The 19,307-nt window shown below is 38.7% G+C and overlaps 1 protein-coding gene across 1 annotated transcript in view; it reads right to left on the minus strand.

Moving 5' to 3' along the window:
- LOC114696894 (amyloid-like protein 2) overlaps positions 1-19,307 on the minus strand; it is a 74,076-nt gene that overhangs the window by 43,849 nt on the left and 10,920 nt on the right. The window contains 4 exon segments of the mRNA XM_028874849.2: positions 13,070-13,646; positions 13,649-14,407; positions 14,409-14,518; positions 14,521-14,566. Coding sequence (XP_028730682.2) covers positions 13,070-13,646; positions 13,649-14,407; positions 14,409-14,518; positions 14,521-14,566 — 1,492 coding nt within the window.

Below are 19,307 nucleotides of genomic sequence, written 5' to 3' on the forward strand. Positions count from 1 at the left end.
GTGTTCCTTATTTGAGATGAATTTTCTCAAGTTTAGTCATTTAATATATTTGTTACATATTTTTGATAATTATTCTTCCTGTGGTGGTTTGAATAAGATTGACCCCCGTAAGCTCAATCACTTCAATACTTGATCCAGTTGGTGGAACTGTTTGGGAAGAATTAGGAGGTGTTGCTTTGCTGTAGAAGGTGTGTCACTAGGGGTCGGCCTTGAAGTGTTAATAACTCATGCCAGGCCCAGTCTTTTTCTCTCGCCTGCTGTCTGCAGAACAGGATGTAAAGCTCTCAGCTACTGCTCCAGTGACATGCCTTTCTGCTTCCAGCCATGATGGTTATGGAGTAACCCTCTGAAACTGTAAAAAACAAAACAAAACAAATTAAATTATTAAAGAGTTGTCTTTACTTGTGGTGCCTCTTCATAGCAATGACTAAGTAACTCAGGCACTTGCTCAGATTAAATGTATTTTTTACTTTCCTAAAATTTATTTTAAAATACAGTGAATAAATGTTATATTTTGTCAACTGCCTTTTCTACGTTGACTTATACATCAAATGACTTGTCTCCTTTCTTTTATTAATGCAGTAAATTATATCAGTATTTCAAATGGTTGGTCAATTGAGCAGTGAAGTTTTAAAAACAGCTTAATTATTTTTCTAGTATATTATAATTCTTTTGCTATCTACACTTAGGTCCTTGGTTTCCCTTTCTTCTACTTTCTTGTTTGCAATTCAGGTTTGTGAGCCTCATTTACATATTAACATGGGAGATATTTCCTTTCTTGAGACAGGTTCTATCATTTTGGGATTGTCACTTCCTCAGATATTGCCAGAACATCCAAAGATTTTAGCAGGGCAGAAGTGTGGGATGCACATATTCAAAAGCACTCATTGCATTTATTTAGGGGTTCTGAGACTAATCATTTTGTCCAGTTCTCTGGAAACTATTTACAGCCAAGTAATATTTCAGGTAATTGATCATTTCATCTCATTTTACATATTTGTCAGTATAAACTTTTAATATTAATTATTCTTTGTTCCATAGCATTACTATTACTAATATCATTTCTTTACATTCTGCTTTCTTGTATCTCCTACTAACTGCTTTTTTTTAAAAAAGCATTTTGAATTGAGTAATTATCTCAGATTTTAATCTTTCTTCTTTTCAAATAAAATGCTTCATGGCTTTGACTGTATTTACAAGTACCACGTTTTTGCTCCATGGTAGTTATCTGGCATTAATCAGCATTAAATGCTTCTAATCTGAGGCAAGAGAAACATGACTCTAAATCCAGCCTGGGGCACAGAGTAATACTCTTTCTAAAATTCTACTTTCCACTGTAGTTTATTTTGACTAATTGTTCTCTAAAATATGATTGTAAATGTTTAAATATTGCCAGTTTTTTTCATCTTTGGTCAATATGTATTGGTATCCCATACAGACCTCTTTAATTTAGTCAACCTCTTCTGCCATATACTCTATTTTTTCTTGATTTTGTTTAGCTGTATTAAATTTTTATAAATTATGGGTCTGGAACAGGCTTGTTTTCCTTTTGCCCTTTTCATGTTCTCAGATTTCATTTCTTTTCAAACTTTTATTTAGATAACTTTTTTTCCATTTATTTTTACATACCAACCACAGTCCCCCCAGCCCCCTCTTCTCCCCTCCTGATCTGCATTCAGAAAGGGGCAGGCTTCTCATGGGCTTGAACAATTGAACAAAGCATGGCACATCAAATTTTGGCAGGACTCAACTCCTTACCATTGTTTCAAGGCTGGACGAGGTAATCCAGCAAGGGGGACAGGTTATCAAAAGCCAGCTAAGCACCAGGGGCAGGTTCTGATCTCACTGCTAAAAGCTTTACAAAGAGACCAAGCTACACAACTGTCACACACATGCAGAGGGCCTAGGTCGGTCCCATGAAGGCACCCTAACTGTTGGTCCAGAGTCTATAAGCTTCCACCAGTTCGAGTCAGCTGTCTCTGTGGGTTCCCCTGTCATGACCTCCCTGGCTCATACAATCTCTCCTCTCTTTCTTCGACAAGACTCCTGGAGCTCAGCCCAGTGCTTGGCTGTGGATCTCTGCATCTGCTTCCATCAGTTACTGAATAGAGAATCTCTATTGACAATTAATGTAGTCACCAATCTGATTACACCACTGGTCAGTTCAGGCACCCTCTCCACTATTGCTAAAAGCCTTAGCTAGGGTCATTTTTGTAGATTCCTGGGGGTTTCCCTGGTACCAAGTTTCTTCCTGTTCCCAAAATGCCCCCTCTCATCAAGACATCTCTTTTCTTACTCTCTCCCTCCATCCTGCTTCCAATTGGCTTCCTGCATCCAGCTGGTCCAACCTACTCTCTCAATTCCCATCCCTCCATCCTTCCCACCCATGTCGCTAGTTTACCCAGAGGATCTCTTCTATTTCCCCTTCCCAGAGAAATCCATGCATCCCTCTTTGGGCACTCCTTGTTATCTAGCCTTTCTGGGGCTGAGGATTGTAGGTTGGTTATCCTATACTTTACTCCTAATATCCACTTATGAGTGAGTACATACCATGTTTGTCTTTCTGGGTTTGGGTTACCCCACTCAGAATGATTTTTTTTCTAGTTCCATCGAAGTCCTCTTATATACAAATGATAAGCAGGCTGGGAAAGAAATCAGAGAAACCTTTACACCCTTTACAATAGCCACAAATAATATAAAATACCTTGGGGTAACTCTAACCAAACAAGTACGAGACCTGTATGACAAGAAATTTAAGTCTTTAAAGAAAGAAATTGAGGAAGATATCAGAAAGTGGAAAGATCTCTCATGCTCTTGGATAGGGAGGATTAACACAGTTAAAATGGTACTCTTACCAAAATCGATATATAGAGTCAATGCAATCCCCATCAAAATCCCAAGACAATTCTTTACAGACCTCAAAAGAACAATACCCAACTTCATATTGGAAAATAGAAACCCAGGCTAGCTAAAACAATCATGTACAATAAAGGAACTTCCAGAGGCATCACCAACTCTGACTTCAAGCTATACTATAGAACTATAGTAATAAAATCAGCTTGGTATTGGTATAAAAACAGACATGTGGATTAATGGAATTGAATTGAAGGCCTTGATATAAATCTACATATCTATGAACACCTGATTTTTTGACAAAGAAGCCAAAATTATATGGAAAAAAGAAGGCATCTTCAACAAAGTGTGCTGGCATAACTGGATGTCAACATGTAGGAGAATGCAAATAGACCCATATCTATCACCCTGCACGAATCTTAAGTCCAAGTGAATCAAAGACCTCAACGTAAATCCAGTTACACTGAGCCTGATAGAAGAAAAAATGGGAAGTATTCTTGAACACATTGGCATAGGAGACCACTTCCTGAATGTAATACTAGTAGCACAGACGCTGTGGTTGACAATTAATAAGTGGGACCTCCTGAAACTGAAAAGCTTCTGTAAGGCCAAGGACACAGCCAATGAGACAAAACAACAGCCTACAGAATGGGAAAAGATCTTCACCAACCCCACATCTGACAGAGGACTGATCTCCAAAATATATAAAGAATTCAAGAAACTAGACATCAAAATATCAAAGAATCTAATTAAAAAATGGGATGCAAATGTAAACAGAGAATTCTCAACAGAAGAATGTCAAATGGCCAAAAGACATTTAAGGAATTGCTCAACATCCTTAATCATCAGGGAAATGCAAATCAAAATGACTCTGAGGTATCATCTTACACCTGTCAGAATGGCTAAGATCAAAAACACTGATGACAACTTATGTTGGAGAGGATATGCAGTAAGGGGAACACTCCTCCACTGCTGGTGGTAATGCAAACTTGTACAGCCACTTTGGAAATCAATTGGGTGGTTTTTCAGAAAATTAGGAATCAATCTACCTTAAGACCCAGTTATACCAATCTTGGACATATACCCAAAGGATGCTCAATCATACCACAAGGACACTTGCTCAACTATATTCATAGTAGCATTATTCATAATAGCCAGAACCTGGAAACAACCTAGATGTCCCTCAATTGAAGAATGGATAAAGATAATGTGGTACATCTGCACAATGGAGTAGTACTCGGCTGTAAAAAAGCAACAACCTCATGAAATTTGCAGCCAAATGGATGGAACCAGAAAAAATTCATACATTTCTTCAAATAATATGTCATAAAACCCTTCTTTATCATCTATCTAGGCATCTATCTACCTATACATCCATCTACCCATACATGCAAGCACAATCCATTCTATCACACATACATATATTCTTCTGGCCTGTGGTCCTGGCCTGAAGCTTAGAAGGGGTGGAAGCACACCTAAAACCCGGGATTTTCTCGTCCTGAGAGCAGCAGACATTTGGCTGCCCTTTCCCCACATGTGCCTAGGAGCCAGCAGACCCAAGTAGTTAAATTTCTCTGAGTATGGGCGTGCCCCCATGCATGTTGAAACTGATAAGCTCATGGGGCATCAAGGTACAGTGACTGGTTGCTGCTTGTCTGACTGCTAACATATCCATGCTGGACTTCCTATATGACCTTATAAGGTTCCTTCCACTGGCTCCTGTTCCCCATGAGCACACAAATGAAGAGCCCTTGATGTTCTTGCCCCAACCAATGACATACCACCAGATGAACTAGGAAAAGAAAAGGGGGAAGTGTTGTGGGATGGTCTGTATGTCAAATTACTCTGATTGGTCAATAAATAAAACACTGACTGGCCAGTGCTAGGCAGGAAGTATAGGTGGGACTAACAGAGAGGAGAAAAGAAAGAACAGGAAGGCAGAAGGAGTCACTGCCAGCCACCGCCAGGACAAGCAGCATGCGAAGATTCCGGTAAGCCACGAACCACGTGGCAAGGTATAGATTTATGGAAATGGATTAATTTAAGCTATAAGAACAGTTAGCAAGAAAGCCTGCCATGGCCATACAGTTTATAAGCAATATAAGTCTCTCTGTTTACTTGGTTGGGTCTGAGCGGCTGTGGGACTGGTGGGTGACAGTGATTTGTCCTGACTGCAGGAAAGACAGGAAAACTCTAGCTACATGAATCCAACCAGACATTTTTCCTAGGGTATAAATGTTCCTTGCACCCTCTGAATAAATGAGCCATCCACTGACACAGTCTCCCTGGTCATTTTTTTTTTTTTGCCTATCATGCTTGCTGTTGCTCTGGATCCATCTCTGATCCCACCCATGCCATACTTGGCTCAGTTTCTCCTTCTCCTAGTCGGGCTGTGCTCAATAAGTCTCACCATGCCAGAACCAAGTGGGGCTCAAGGTCAGTACTGGCCAATTTGGAAACATCATTTTTTTTAGGGAATTGCTCTATATTGATCATTAAATTGGCATTTGTAGATTCATTTCTAAATTTTTCTTATCTCTGTTATATTCTTATGCTTTTTTCAACTTGTCTTTTGGTAATTATTTTATTTATATATTTGTCTTTAGTTTTTTTTTATTTTAATGTCTCCTGTAGGTGAGAGATGGACAAGACATGTTTGCTCTCTCAAAATTAATCTTAGATACTTTAACATACACACTTAATTTATCATATACTGGTTAGTCAATATGCTCAAATATGAGGACCTTGGGTTTTTCTTCAACTGCTCCAATGCTTTGTCTGATGTTTCAGTTCCACATTTAGTAACTCTTAGTTTGCTCAATATTATTTTTGTGTAGTTAAAAGTCTATTGTATTTCTCCATGTTTATGTTGCCTACTGGACTGGGGCACATGGACTTTAGTGTAGTGGAATGATGTATAGCACCAGAGTGAGGTGACTCATAGCTCACTTTGATCCTTATCATATTTCCTCTTTCTTTTGTTTACTAAGAAATGCTAATAATGTCTATTAGATGTTCACTACACATTCTTCACACACATTGATATGTCTAGGTATATTTTCATGATGCAAGTCCTTCTCTGTTCCACCAGCCAGTTCCAAAATCATGACATGGAAACTTCTTATTAATTGTGAAACTTCAGCTAGTAGCTTAGGCTTGTTTCTAACTAGCTCTTATAACTTAAATTAACCCATTTCTATTAATTTACTGTCTGCTTTGTGGCTTTATTACTTTTACTCTGTAGTGTCCATGCTGCTTTCCTGCTTCCTCCATACCTGGCCAGTGGCTCTGCCTTTCTTCTTCCCAGTACTCTTTCTGCCCTGAAAAATCCTTCCTAGCTATTGGCTGTCCAGCTTTTTATTAAACTAATAAGAGTGACACATATTCACAGTGTACAAAAAGATAATTCCACAACATTTGTCTTTTGTTTTCTCTGTTTTCTGGCTAATTTCCCAAGAGCTGTAGTCCTGTCCACGATTTTTTTGCTCAGTTATGTTTAACCTGCTGTTAAAACTTCTCATTAAAATCTTATTTGATGAAATCTGATATTTTATTTCTAAACATAATGTCGGTACTTTTTATCCACAGCATCCTTATATTACTGTTCTGATCCTCTTGGTATAGAATGAATCCTTTTCATGTATATTTTCATTATAGACTTTATTATGTGATGTTCTTAGGAATCTAATATTTCTATTTTTTAGTTTAAAATTTTAAAAAATGTCTTATGATATTTAATAGTGAGGTCAGCGTTAATAGGGTCACAACAAATATGAATTTTTGAAGTATGAAATATGTTAGAATGTAGGCTTTCAGAACAGTGATACGTTTATTTTTTCTGGATGACCCGTGGCTACTACAGACTATTTGTCTATTATGTTATAGAATAGCTTATGATTTTAATCTCAAATCATGTGACAATAACCCTTCATTATAAAGTTATATGGGAGGTATCAACACCCCTTATGTGGGACCATGGTGTAACAGATAAAAAACTTCCCTCCTTTCTCCTAAGAACACATTCATCCAAAAGCCAGTGTGGTTCTACATTTGAATTCTTCATCCCCTCTGATGAGACTGTCATTTCCCATTCTGTCCGGCCCATCACTACAACTACAGAAATCATGCCTTACTCTTCTCCATTGCTTTAGAAACAATTGCCCTTCCCTCAGGTTCTGTTCCCATTTCTTTTATTTTTAGTCCCTAAAGACATTCCTATTTGAGATTTTAATTATACTTTTTAAGAAATGTTTGCTATATTTATCTATAACACGTGGCTTTTAGACTGTAGTTTTTATATTATCTAGAATTATCTTTAAATACATAAAATTATTGTTTTAGTAAACATTAATTAATTTTGTAAGCATTTCCTTAAGTTTGTGCCTATTGTTGCAATTTACATGCTGTTTCTTTTCTCTTAGACATTCCTTACAGTGCATAATCATTATTTCAAGACTGTTGAAGGTCTGCAGGAAATCTAATTTAGTAGGTCATTATACTAACTTAATTCTTGAATGTCAGTTTAGCTGCATATTTAATTTTGACTTCACTGTTTATTTTTCTCCAATACTTTGCTTTGAACAAGTTGCTTCATTATTTTCTGACATCTATTGTTACTAAAAACCTATCCTTGTTGAAATTGTCACTTTACTACTAATTGAAAAAGAAAAATTAAGATATGAAGCTGTATTCTTAATGGAACCCCAAGTTTCTAAAAAGCATTTGTACAAGATTTCTTCACTATCTAACACCTAACTTCTGACAACAAGAATTCAGATAGGGAGGGGATGCCCTTTCTTAGAAACCACTAAGCTCCCAGAATCCAAATTGCAAGTAGTGTGTCACATACATCACTTTGGAAATTTAACTTAATAATATTATGCCAAGAGCAAGAAGTTTTCATTGCTAGATTTCATATTAAAAATGAAAGCAATATACAAGTTCAAACTTTTAATAAAATACTATTCACGTTTTTTGAAAAACATGCACATGTTTTTAAAGAATTACAACTTATAGGTAAAGTCCATTTTATGCTGTTTTAATAAAGTACCAAACAATTTATCATTTACTTATTTTTTTTGATTATGTGCATGTGAGTGTAGGCATGTACACGTGAATGTGGGTGGCTGTGGAGGCCAGAGGGGCCAGATCCTGGAGCTGGAATTATAAGTGGCTGTGAGTCACCCCAGGTGGGTATGCACTCAGGTCCTCTGCAAGAGCAGCACGTGCTCTTAACCATGGAGTCATCTCTCCAGTCCCCAAGCAATTTATTATGAGGAAATAAAGCTGAGGAACAATCAACTGTTTGTTGCTGTACATCTCTGCAGTTTTAAGAGTGTTTGGATCTGAGTATTTCCTTCTTGTTTTAAAAAAGAGTTCAAATTATTGATAATGAAGAGGTATTACATTTTTGATTAAAACTCAAAATCTACATGCATAATAACCCTTTATACTAGCTAGTTTTGGATAGAGTGTTGATTGTTTTTAATTTTGACAATGGACAGACAGCTTCTCTGCAATTTTTTTCTCTCATCCAAATAAATGCAGCCTGCATTAGTACCTTGTTGGTATTTCTGTCAATGGTTGAAGTAAATGGTCCACTTTGAGCACTCTTTATACAAATAGGGTACTGAGACCAGATGTTAATGACAGCTATCTTTCTCAGTCACTCTTTACCTTAGGATTTTTGGGGGTGGGGCAGGGAGCTCTAACTGATTGTAGAGCTCAATGATTCAGCTAGACTGACTAGGATCAAGCCATAGGGATCTAGCATGGGGATCACCAGTGTGCATCATCACGTCCACCTTTTTATGTGAATGCTACGATTCCAGTTTAGGGCCCTGTGCTTGTCCAGCAAGTACTTTACCAGCAGAGGTACCTTACCAGGCCTGGACTTGTTATTTTTTTTTTTTTTTTTTCTTTTTTCTTTCCCAGACAGGTTTTTTCTGTGTAACAGTCCTGGCTGTCCTGGAACTCACTTTGTAGACCAGGCTAGCCTCGAACTCACAGAGATCCACCTCCCAAATGCTGGGATTAAAGGCTTGCACCACCACTGCCTGGCCTCCGGATCTGTTCTTTATTCTTCCTCTTACTTAACATTTGTATTACTGTTTACATTTAATTCCTTATTGTTCGTGTTGTTCAAATTCTTTTCTCTCCTAACTATGACTGTCCTGTCTATTCAGGCTTCCTTGTCTCTAGAAGTCTTACCTGAGCCACTCTCACTCCCAGGTAATCAATTTTTCTAGGTCTTCCCAGTCATTTCCAATTTTTATTTTCACCCACTTTCTCACTTCTATCATTATAGAATGGCATATTATAAAGGAGACCAAATTATCAACCTCTTTAAAATTAAGTACCTTTAACAAACTAAAGACAACAAGACTTCCTATTTCTGCATTTAAAACTCAGTGCATCTCACATTCGGGGAGCACGCTATCTTTAGTAGGAAACCCACATGAGTGTGGTGAAGCTTTCGTTACTGTTAACATTATGAAACTTTCTGTTCTTTTTGCCAAGGTGAATTGATGTAATCCAGGATTTTGTTCTTTTCAATAGAAGACTAGCAACTTTATGAGAAGCCTTAAGGAAAATGGTGTGTGTGTGTGTGTGGGGGGGGTCTTGTATAACAAGTACAGCTTGAGTAAGTGATATTTTTACATGAGAATTTCTGGCTCAATATAAGAAAGAATATTTTACAGCTCCAAACAGCAATCTGAAATCCTTCAAACTGATGTAAATGCTTTTGAATTTTAGAACTTCCTTTTGAAACTAGGAAACAGTTAATTTTGATATATCATTTTTGAAAATAGAATTATCCTGGGAGAATATTACACAGTTATATCCTCATGAACATAAATCTGAAGACTATCTCTTATTTTTAAAAACTGTACATTGTTTTGATGCCAGTAATAGGATTAGTGATGCCAAATCTGGATTTGTGTTTGGCTGTGAAGTTAATTACCATATGTAATTAGTTTTTCAGGTGGTCCTTTAGAGGTGGTTTTAATACCTATCTTGCTTCTCCATAGCATCAATGTGAGGGTGAAAATCAAGTAATGTATATACATTGTAAGCTTCCAAGCACTGCACTTATCTATGACTAAACCCAGAAAAGACATCATTGCTTATGAAATTTTATGTAATGAAAAGATACTCTCTCTGTCCTCAACTCTTTCTCCTTGAATAATAAGGCTTTTGCACTCATTGGCTCCCATCCTCATTAATGCAGACACAGAGCATTTCAAGTCATGGTAGTGAGTTCTATTGGGCAATGCTATTCTAGAAAATTCTCCTAAGAAGGTAGACCTGAAATCTTACAAGCTTGGGAGGCTGAGACAGGAAAATGGTGAGGGCAAGACCTTCCTGGGTGATAGAGTAAGTTTAATGGTGGCCCGCGCAACTTAGTGAGACTCTTGTCTCAAAATTATAAAACCACACCAAAATGAAACAAAAATACTGAAAAATCAATACAAAGAAGATAAGGAAGCAAAGACTGGACACAGAGTACATGCCAAGCATGCACGGGTCCTACATACAATCCTAAACACTGGAAAACAAACGACAAAGATCCCATCAAAGAAATGCCAAAGAGAAACAAGGCGATTTAAAACTAGGTTAGCATAAGTGAGCAAACCGTTCTCTCCGAAAAAATGACAATTAAATTTGCTGTGCGATGATTTAAGAAATTGTGAAATAGGCAGGTTGCACTGGTTATTGCCAATCACTTGGGCAACATTATCTGTCAGTCTCAGCTGCTTTTGCCATGAAATGTTAGATGTTGCCACCAAATATACAACATGATACTGTGCAGTGTCATAAGTCAGCTAAAACACTTGTAAACATATGTCATGTCAGTCATTAAGGAAAAGGTATAATTACACTTTTAAATGTGGTGAAGCATTTTGAAAGTGGTGTATAATTTTCCAGAACAGGGACCTTTGTGAACATATCCCTCTCTGAGTGCTTTCGCAGCCTGACATCTTCAGGTTTGTTCAAATCAGAGCCCCACTGTGAACACGCCAGCTGCAGACAAAGGAAGTAATTTGTTGGTTAGGGTGCATTTCATTGAGAGAAGCAAGCAGAAGGAGTGATATCAGCACAGAGTCACAGAGACAGACCACTCGAGACAGTGGAGTACACTGCCAGGTTAGAACAAGCAGCCGAAAATGGCAACTTCTGATAATATTAAAGGAACACATCTTTAATCATTGATCATAACCAATGAAATCCAGGCACGAATGAGGCTTTATTCCATAAAAAGCTGATATCTTTGCATTCTTGAGTCATCAAGATATCAAACACATCACGATTCAGCATGCACACTTTTTAATTGCTTGTTCAGCTCAGCCTCCCACTACTTGAGTGCTTGCCCTGGTTCTCAACCTTCCTAATGCTGAGATACAGTTCCTCATGTTGTGGTGACCCCCCCCATCCATACATTATTTTTGTTGTTACTTCACAACTGTAGTTTTGCTACTGTTATGAATCATAATGCAAATAGTTTTGGAGAGAGAGGTTTGCCAAAGGGGTCTTGGCCCACAGGCTGAGAACCATTGCTCTAAGGCAGCTACCCAGCCCTCTCCATTCTTCTCATCTGTGCACCACAGAGCTCTAATCACAAGGCAGAGCTGCAGGCTCACTCCTCACATTGCCGCTTCACACTGCATCTCTTTTGACACACAGTGGTTTCATAGTGAGCATGCTCTACGAATAAATAATATGAAGAGGCTAAATTTATTTCTCTTTCCTCTGTCAAATCATTTCTTGGAGGCCCTGTGCTTTGGACTTTTGCAATGTAGTGTAGACTTTCTGGTGTCTACTTTAGCATCTCATATTTTTTCCTATTTGACAAACTTGGTTGAATCAAATACAGCAAGCAGCACAGTGAAATCATACAGAAATATTAAAAAAATACAGAATTTTTACTCAATGTTTATTTCATCATAATATAAAATATGCAATGCTATTGGTATGAAAAGTCTGAATTTCTGGTCAGTATTATGTTTGTTTACATAATTAATTGTTTGGAGCATCCTGTTTTTCCATAATTCAGTTACCTGAATAGGTCTATACTAGCCATTAAAAAACACATAATTATTTTAGTTTTTTTTCTTCTTATTTTTCAGCATAAGAAATTAATCAAAGGCCAGTGTTATCTTAAGACCAGAAATCAAATAAACCAAAGCCCTGCTTCTGCTTTCAGTGTTAGTCAGACCCACTCTGTCTGAAGTGTGTATGTATAGACTTGTAAACCCTCCGGTGACTTTTGAGGTTAAGCAGCAGCTGTACATTTTCCTTTCTTTTATTTTGTCCTTCCCTGTCTCCTTTTGTTTTGGTTGCAAGGGCTTGTAAACTTTATATTGTCTAATCCTTTCACTTACTTGTTAATTCACTCAGTCAGAATACCATCATCTTTTAATAGGAGATTTTGTTTTGTTTTGTTTGAGATAGAGTTTCTCTGTGTAGCCCTGGCTGTCCTGGAACTCACTCTGTAGACCAGGCTGGCCTCAAACTCAGAGATCTGCCTGCCTCTGCCCCCGCTCCAGTACTGGGATTAAAGGTGTGTGCCACCACCACCAGCATAATCCATTCATATTGACTATGGAAACTATTCAGATATTAACCATAAGTCTGCTTCTCTTGTCCTTTCTCAATAGGCATTTCCTACTAACCTGTATACTGTCCTTTTCACAGTCACAACCCCCTCAGCCTGTGCTGCTTGGCCTATAGAATTCATATCTCTCTAGACCTACTAGATGACTACTGAAATATCCATGTTCTTATGGCACAGCTTTTTGATATTATTTAATTATTTTGATTCTTGCATGAATTTTCATCAATATTAAGCCATTTTACTTAATGTGTCAACTCACAGCTTTATTTTACAGTTAACAGTGGGTCAATTTCAGTACATTTGTGCTCTCCACTAGATAGTTTTCTTCTTCTTAAGATCTATTTTATTTCATTTTGTGCGTATTCATGTTTTCCCGCATATATGTATGTGCACCATGTGTGTCTCTGGTACCCGAGAAGAACAGAAGAGGATATCAGAGCTTCATGGATCTGGAGTTACCAGTAGTTAGTTGTAAGCTGGCATGTGGGTGCTGGGAACCAAACCTGGATCTGGCAATGGCAGCAAGTGCTCTTAACTGTGGAACCATCTCTCCAGCCAGAGATAGCCAGAGATTCCATAATGTCTGTAGATGTAACCAACCGTCTTGCTCTACCATTCCAGATCCTTCATTCTCAGACAGAGATGGGAAGGGGTGGAAAGGATAGAACGGCGGGATCTCCTCACTCTCCTCAGAGCTCACCCGGACATCTACAGGGCTCTCTGAGATGGAGCAGGTGAACTGGTCCATATCTGCTCGCTGTTCCTGAAGGAGCTCATCGATTTCCTCCTGGATTTCTTGAGCCACATAAGGAACTTTGTACAATAGAGAAAGGCTTTGGTTCCTTCTTTCTTCAATTACATGGAGGTGTGTCATCACCTGGGATTTCATCTGGGCAGCCTTTTCTGGGTCAACAGCCAACACGTGCTGGTAATGACGAATGGTATGTAGGCGATCTTTATTCTCAGCACGGACGTAATGACGCAGAGCTTGCAGAATACTATGTGGCCGAGGTGGGTCAGGCTGCAGAGCAGCCAGGTAATTCTCCAGAGCTATCCGCCGGCGGTCATTCAGCATGGCTTCCACTCGGGCCAAGTGAGTTACCACAAGCTGCTGCTTCTCGCTGGCTGCTTCCTTCTCTAAAGCTTTAACTATAGCTTGGAAGTGCTGAATGAGTGCTGAATGAGGGTCTGTCTCTCTGCTTTGGGGAGGTTCTTGGCTTGAAGCTCTGCCTCTTCCCATTCCTTCTTTACCCTATCCATTTGATTGCAATGCCGAATTTCCAGTTGTTCCTTAGCCTTCTGAAAGCGGGCGTGCTCGTTATCATCCGCTGAGGTCTCAAAATACACATCAACATCATTGGTTGGCAGGGGAGTTGGGGGAACTTTCACATCGTGAGCAATGTACTTGTCTGAAATAGTGCCATCGCTGCTGGGTTCAGTTGGGTTCTCCTCATTGTAGTCGTCTCCTTTAAAAGAGTCATAGTAGTAATCACGGTCTTCCACCACTTCCCCTTCCTCCTCATCCTCATCCTCCTCATCTGCAGCTGCTTCTGTGAAGTCTTCCAAATCTGCTTCAGTAGGAGATTCACTTTTATCAAGATCATAGTCTTCCTCTTCCTCCTCCTCCTCCTCTTCCTCCTCCTCTTTGGACATAGTAGAGTCAGAGTCAACAATCTTTGTCTGAGGGCAGCACACATACTCGGTACTGTGGAACTGGTCTACCCCACAAGGCAGCAGCATGCCGTAGCTATATAAGGTCATCCCCTCAGTCAGACATGCCTCCTTGACTACGGTGTGCCAACGCTGGTGCTTCTCACACACCTCCATCCGCTCTCGGTGGAAAAACTGGCAGTTTTCTGGAACCAGCAGAACATCACTAATGAACTCACCCACAAGACACTTGAATGGAATGACGATGTGACTCTTGCATTGTTTTTTTGTCCCTTCGGCACCAGCCATCAATACTGACTGGCTGGTTTGCTTCCATCACATTTGTGATCTGCAGCTCTGGATAGATCTCCTGGCAGTACTGAAGAACTTCTTCCTTGTTCCAAGGCAGCTCTTGGTACCTGTTGGGTCAGGCTCCCATTTCCCAGTCTAGATTCCATAATGTCAGGTCATTTCTCCCGGAGTTCTCTCATGTTCTTCTGAGAACAGATTACACTTTTTCTTAATTTGCCTTAGGTTTCATTGTTAATTTTATTTCCCTAAAGTTTGGGGGATTTCCTTGATTTCTTCTTTGTCCTATTTGCTGTTCTGAAGTGCTCATGACTTTTAAGCACACACTTGTCTTCCTGTTCTGAATTCTTGGTGTATTGGTAGGAATGACGTAAGGCTCTGCCTACTTCTTTTATTATTAAGGCAAGGCCACTGAAGCCTCCCTACACTCTTGGCTTTGAACCATGACTCTGCTAGTTTAAAAAGATAGGAGAAAATTGCTATAATTTTTTGAAAGAAAATTTAGAAGATGAAGATTAATTTTTAATTAGATTTAAAATGATGTAACTCAGGGATTTAAGATTATGTTAATTTTCTGTTATATTTTATGGAGTAGTATCTACCTGGAAAAATTCAAAAGAGAGTTTATTGCACATATAAATTTTAATCAGATGAAATCAACTAACCGATTGAGTAAAATAGTGATAAAATGTGTCCTGGAAATCAGGATGCCATAAAATGGAATCCAAAGGAGGAAAAGATGCCAAAGCTGCAGAATGTTTTGGGCCTTGAATGTGGGTGTGAAATGAACTCAGTGCTTCTTTTTCCCAGAGGTGTTGGGTGTTATTAAAGGATGCACCACATATAAGTCTCCTGTGACCTTGTTCATGCGGCTGACATTTTAATGGCAAAAAATGGCAATCTTTTCTGAAGAAATATCTGAGTAGGAAATTGTGAGGGGTACAGACTACTTAAGGAAGATCGTGAGGGTTAGAATTTGACTTGCATTTGGAGCAGTGGGCCAGGGACTGTAGACCTATCAACTGTGTGTGAACCCATTCAGTACAGGCTATCATTTATACTACATGTTGGTGTCCCTGGCTGGATAGGTGGAGAGAGCTCCCTCTATTGGTTGCTTGTGTGAATTGCCTTGTTAAGTACCCTTGCAGCAGTCAGCCTCACGCTCTGATCTCATGGTTGGGTGTTGAGAAAGGAAGGGACAGAAACAAAGAAAAACAAAACAAAACAACAACAACCCCATGCAGAAACAAAAAGCTACAGTACAGTCTTCACTCTGTGGACAAAAATTTAGAAGGGCCCGTACTTTTGCAAGTGCTATTCCCCTGGCCTTATTTGCTATATGATTACTTCCCAAAATTTCAAAGCTCTGCCTGGTGCCTTCTGCATACTCATCCTACTCGCTTCTGAACATGGAAAGATAGATGTGTCTATAAGAATTCTGGTCAGAAACCTCTGGGTTTTGTATCTAACCGCTTCCACACTTAACTCACACCTTTTCCTACATGGTCATTTATGAAACAGCCTGAGAGTATGTTCATAATGAAAGTACTCCCCGCTAACACTTGGAACATCTCCATGAATATGTAGCTTTTCCCAAAAAGTGCACAAAGCTGGATGTAACTTAGTTGTGAGTCTTTACCTGAAATAGTTTTTAGGGTTCCCTAGAGGAACAGAGCTGATGGAATGATTACTTATGATAAAGGGATTTATTAGATTGGGTTGCATGATAGGGGATAAGTAGTTCAGCAATAGTTGTCTGCATGCCAGAGAGGCTAACTCAGTACCCATTTAGTCCAAACATCTGGGTGCCTCAGTTTACCAAACATTTCCCTAAAAACCTGGAGGATTTCTGGTAGGAGTAGTCTACTTTTGGGCATTCTACCAACAATCCTGAACTTTGGAGGAATGTCCTCCAAAGGTCCATGAGTCAAGGTTTCAGCCCTAGGATGGCTTTGGCCCCAGAGTGAACCTGTTCACAGGTGTTGGGACCTTTGGGAGATAGGGCCTATTGGGGAGTCTGTCACTCACTGGAATGTATCCTGGAAGAGCATGATAAGAACCAGCTGCCCTCCTCATTCCGGTCCTTCCTGGATCATAATGGAAGCAGTTTGCTCCGCCACATGCCCCTCCCACAAGTTACCAACCTTGCCAGAGTCCAAAGCAACTGGCTGCATGATTTTGGACTAAAACCTCCAGAATTGTTAACAAACATGAACTTCTTTTTTCTTTACAAGTTAATTACATAAAGTATTTCATTAAAGTACTGGATAGTACAAGTTTATATTTTTTTTCTTAATTATAATTCTGTGCTTATAAGGATTTAGTCATGACCTTCATTAATCTCTTATGTACAAAGCTTTAAAAACTGTTAGGAATATAACAGATGCTGACAAATATGATTACCACAAACAATCAAGTCACTCTTTATACTTACTATTTTTCTAACTTTACAATTATTTGTCCCTAAAGGCAGTTACTATTTGTAACTAATCTTTCAGTGCTACTTATAATGCTCAAAATTAGATATTTGTTAAATAACATATTGATATTTGTTCTTCATTGGCAAATATTCATGGATTTTATTCGTTGAAGTAAACAAGAAAAATGTTTAAAGGAGATCTTTTTGTTCATCAGGCCTTGAGGTAATGGCACACTCTAAGTAACGAAGGTCACCCTTTGGCATTAGCTCTGGTATTAGCTGGGCATACACCCCTGACCTTGCTGATCTTTTCCGTTTCTCATACTATATCTCATTCATTTTTGGACTTGTTTAATATCACTCGTATCTTCTCCCTGCTCTTGTCTCATTCTTTGCATTTAGTATTACTCTCTTTTCTCGCTAGAATTTTCCTGGTTTTCAAAACACAGATTTTTGTAGACCAGCTTTAATTTTTCTACAGTTCCTACAGTTTCAGCTCTGGACTCTGCTCAACACTCTGTTTTTCCCAATTCTGCTTTGTGCAGAGGACTTTCAACCAGCATCTAATGGTCCAAAGTGACTGATAAACTTGGTACAACCCTTCAATATCTTTTAAGGATACACATGCTTTGTTTATTTCACAGACGCATAAGAGGATATACAATATACATTGGGCAAAATAATCTATAAATTCTAAATCCAGAGTTACACAGTCTTAACAGTATTTTCAAGATGACCCCAATCTATTTCTGGTAACCTGTCTATCTCAAAACCTAATGAATATAGGTTACCTTGAGCAAGAGACACATAAAGATAAAATTATTTTAAGGATGTAAAATACTTTTAGTTGTGTGTGGGGGGGTGTGTGTGTGGGGCTAAGGGCATCTGAGCAGCAGTGCCCATGGAGGCCAGAGGCATTGGATCTCCTGGAGCTAAAGTTACAGGTGATTGTGTGGTACCTAATGTGGGAACTGAACTCCAGTCCTCTATAAGAACATTACAGACTCTTAATTGGTGAGGCATTTCTCCAGTCCAAAGAATACAAATTTTAGTCTTTCGATGAAATTCTCTGTTTAGTTTAGTATATGTATTTTTGCTACATGGAAAGACTAACACCAGGCAAGGTAGTAGTGACAATCACAAAAACTGAGAGAAGATTTTTTAAAAAAAGCCATTTATGTTAATGGGAGAAAATTTAAAACTCTGACAGGAAGATTTTGTACAGTATATGAAATCTCTTACTGGGTCACCGGAAGGATCTGTTGAAAATAAGGAATTCACAGCTTTCCTGCTGACATGGGGGGAAAGAAAACTTCAAAGGAAACCTTGAAGAAATGATTTTTTAAAGCAGGACAGTTGAGGCTTGACCCAGTAATAGGTTTTGAAAGGGTGTTTGATATCTCTGTGGTAAGTCAGGCTGTCCCACAGACAAGCTCCTAACCTGAGTACAAGCAGGCTAGAGGCACCTTAATAACAATATTGATTGACTATAAACAAAGACAGGCACACGAAGCCAGGAGAGCAGAGAAAAAATGTATTTTGGGGAAAGATTATTATCCACATTTGGGATGACTAATACCACAGACTTAGAAATTCATTTTACAACAAACATTTTTGAGATCCTTCAATGTGTCCAGTACCAGATAAAAGGTACACTTCTAATCCTCTAGGCATCTGCAGACTGCTTTGTGTGTTTTAGGCAGTTTGGCAGAGGAGGGAGGAATCCATGACCTCTATACACAAGCTTAAATCTGCCACTTTGGTATTACCAGTAAGCCACATTCCATTTAATAATACTGGGAAAGGAACTGTACTACACAGATTGGCTCTCAATATGTTTCCGTCACAACATAGCTCAATGACTTAAGAAGGCTCATGCAAGTCACTTTCTTGAGATTTAATTTCCTCTGGACTACATATGGGACACCATTACAGTGGTAGTATTGAGAGGAAAGAAAACAGTAAACAAAATAAATTTTGAGTCAGCTTCTAGTTCTAAAATTTAAATTCTCTTGAGATTTGATATAAAGTACAACATTCTGATTAGACTTCCAGAGATCTAGGTAAACAGATTTTTTTTTTTTTTTTTGCAAAAATTGTTTTGTATCATGTCTGTTGGGGCCTTTCAGAATCAATTATTTATATTGCTGGCTTGCAGTCTTTGAGAGGATTCTCCATCTGGTCTGTAGTATGCAGAAGAAGCACCACATCCCCAAGCATCATAGTAGGTGAGCTTTTGGGAGCAAGTTAGCTACATCTTAAAGAGGCAACCATATACACACATCATAGGCTCTGGACTTCATAATCATCTACCAATCAAGTAACACTGCTCAAAGCAGGAAGAATTCTAGAACTGAAGGGATGAAAGAATAGATAACTCAATTTTACAATCTAATGAGAAGACAAAAGCATCCAACAACAAAGAGTATTATTATAAATCACAGCTCCACATCTGTGTTT

This window comes from Peromyscus leucopus, chromosome 1 (genome assembly GCF_004664715.2).
Source record: "Peromyscus leucopus breed LL Stock chromosome 1, UCI_PerLeu_2.1, whole genome shotgun sequence".
Lineage (NCBI taxonomy): Eukaryota > Metazoa > Chordata > Mammalia > Rodentia > Cricetidae > Peromyscus > Peromyscus leucopus.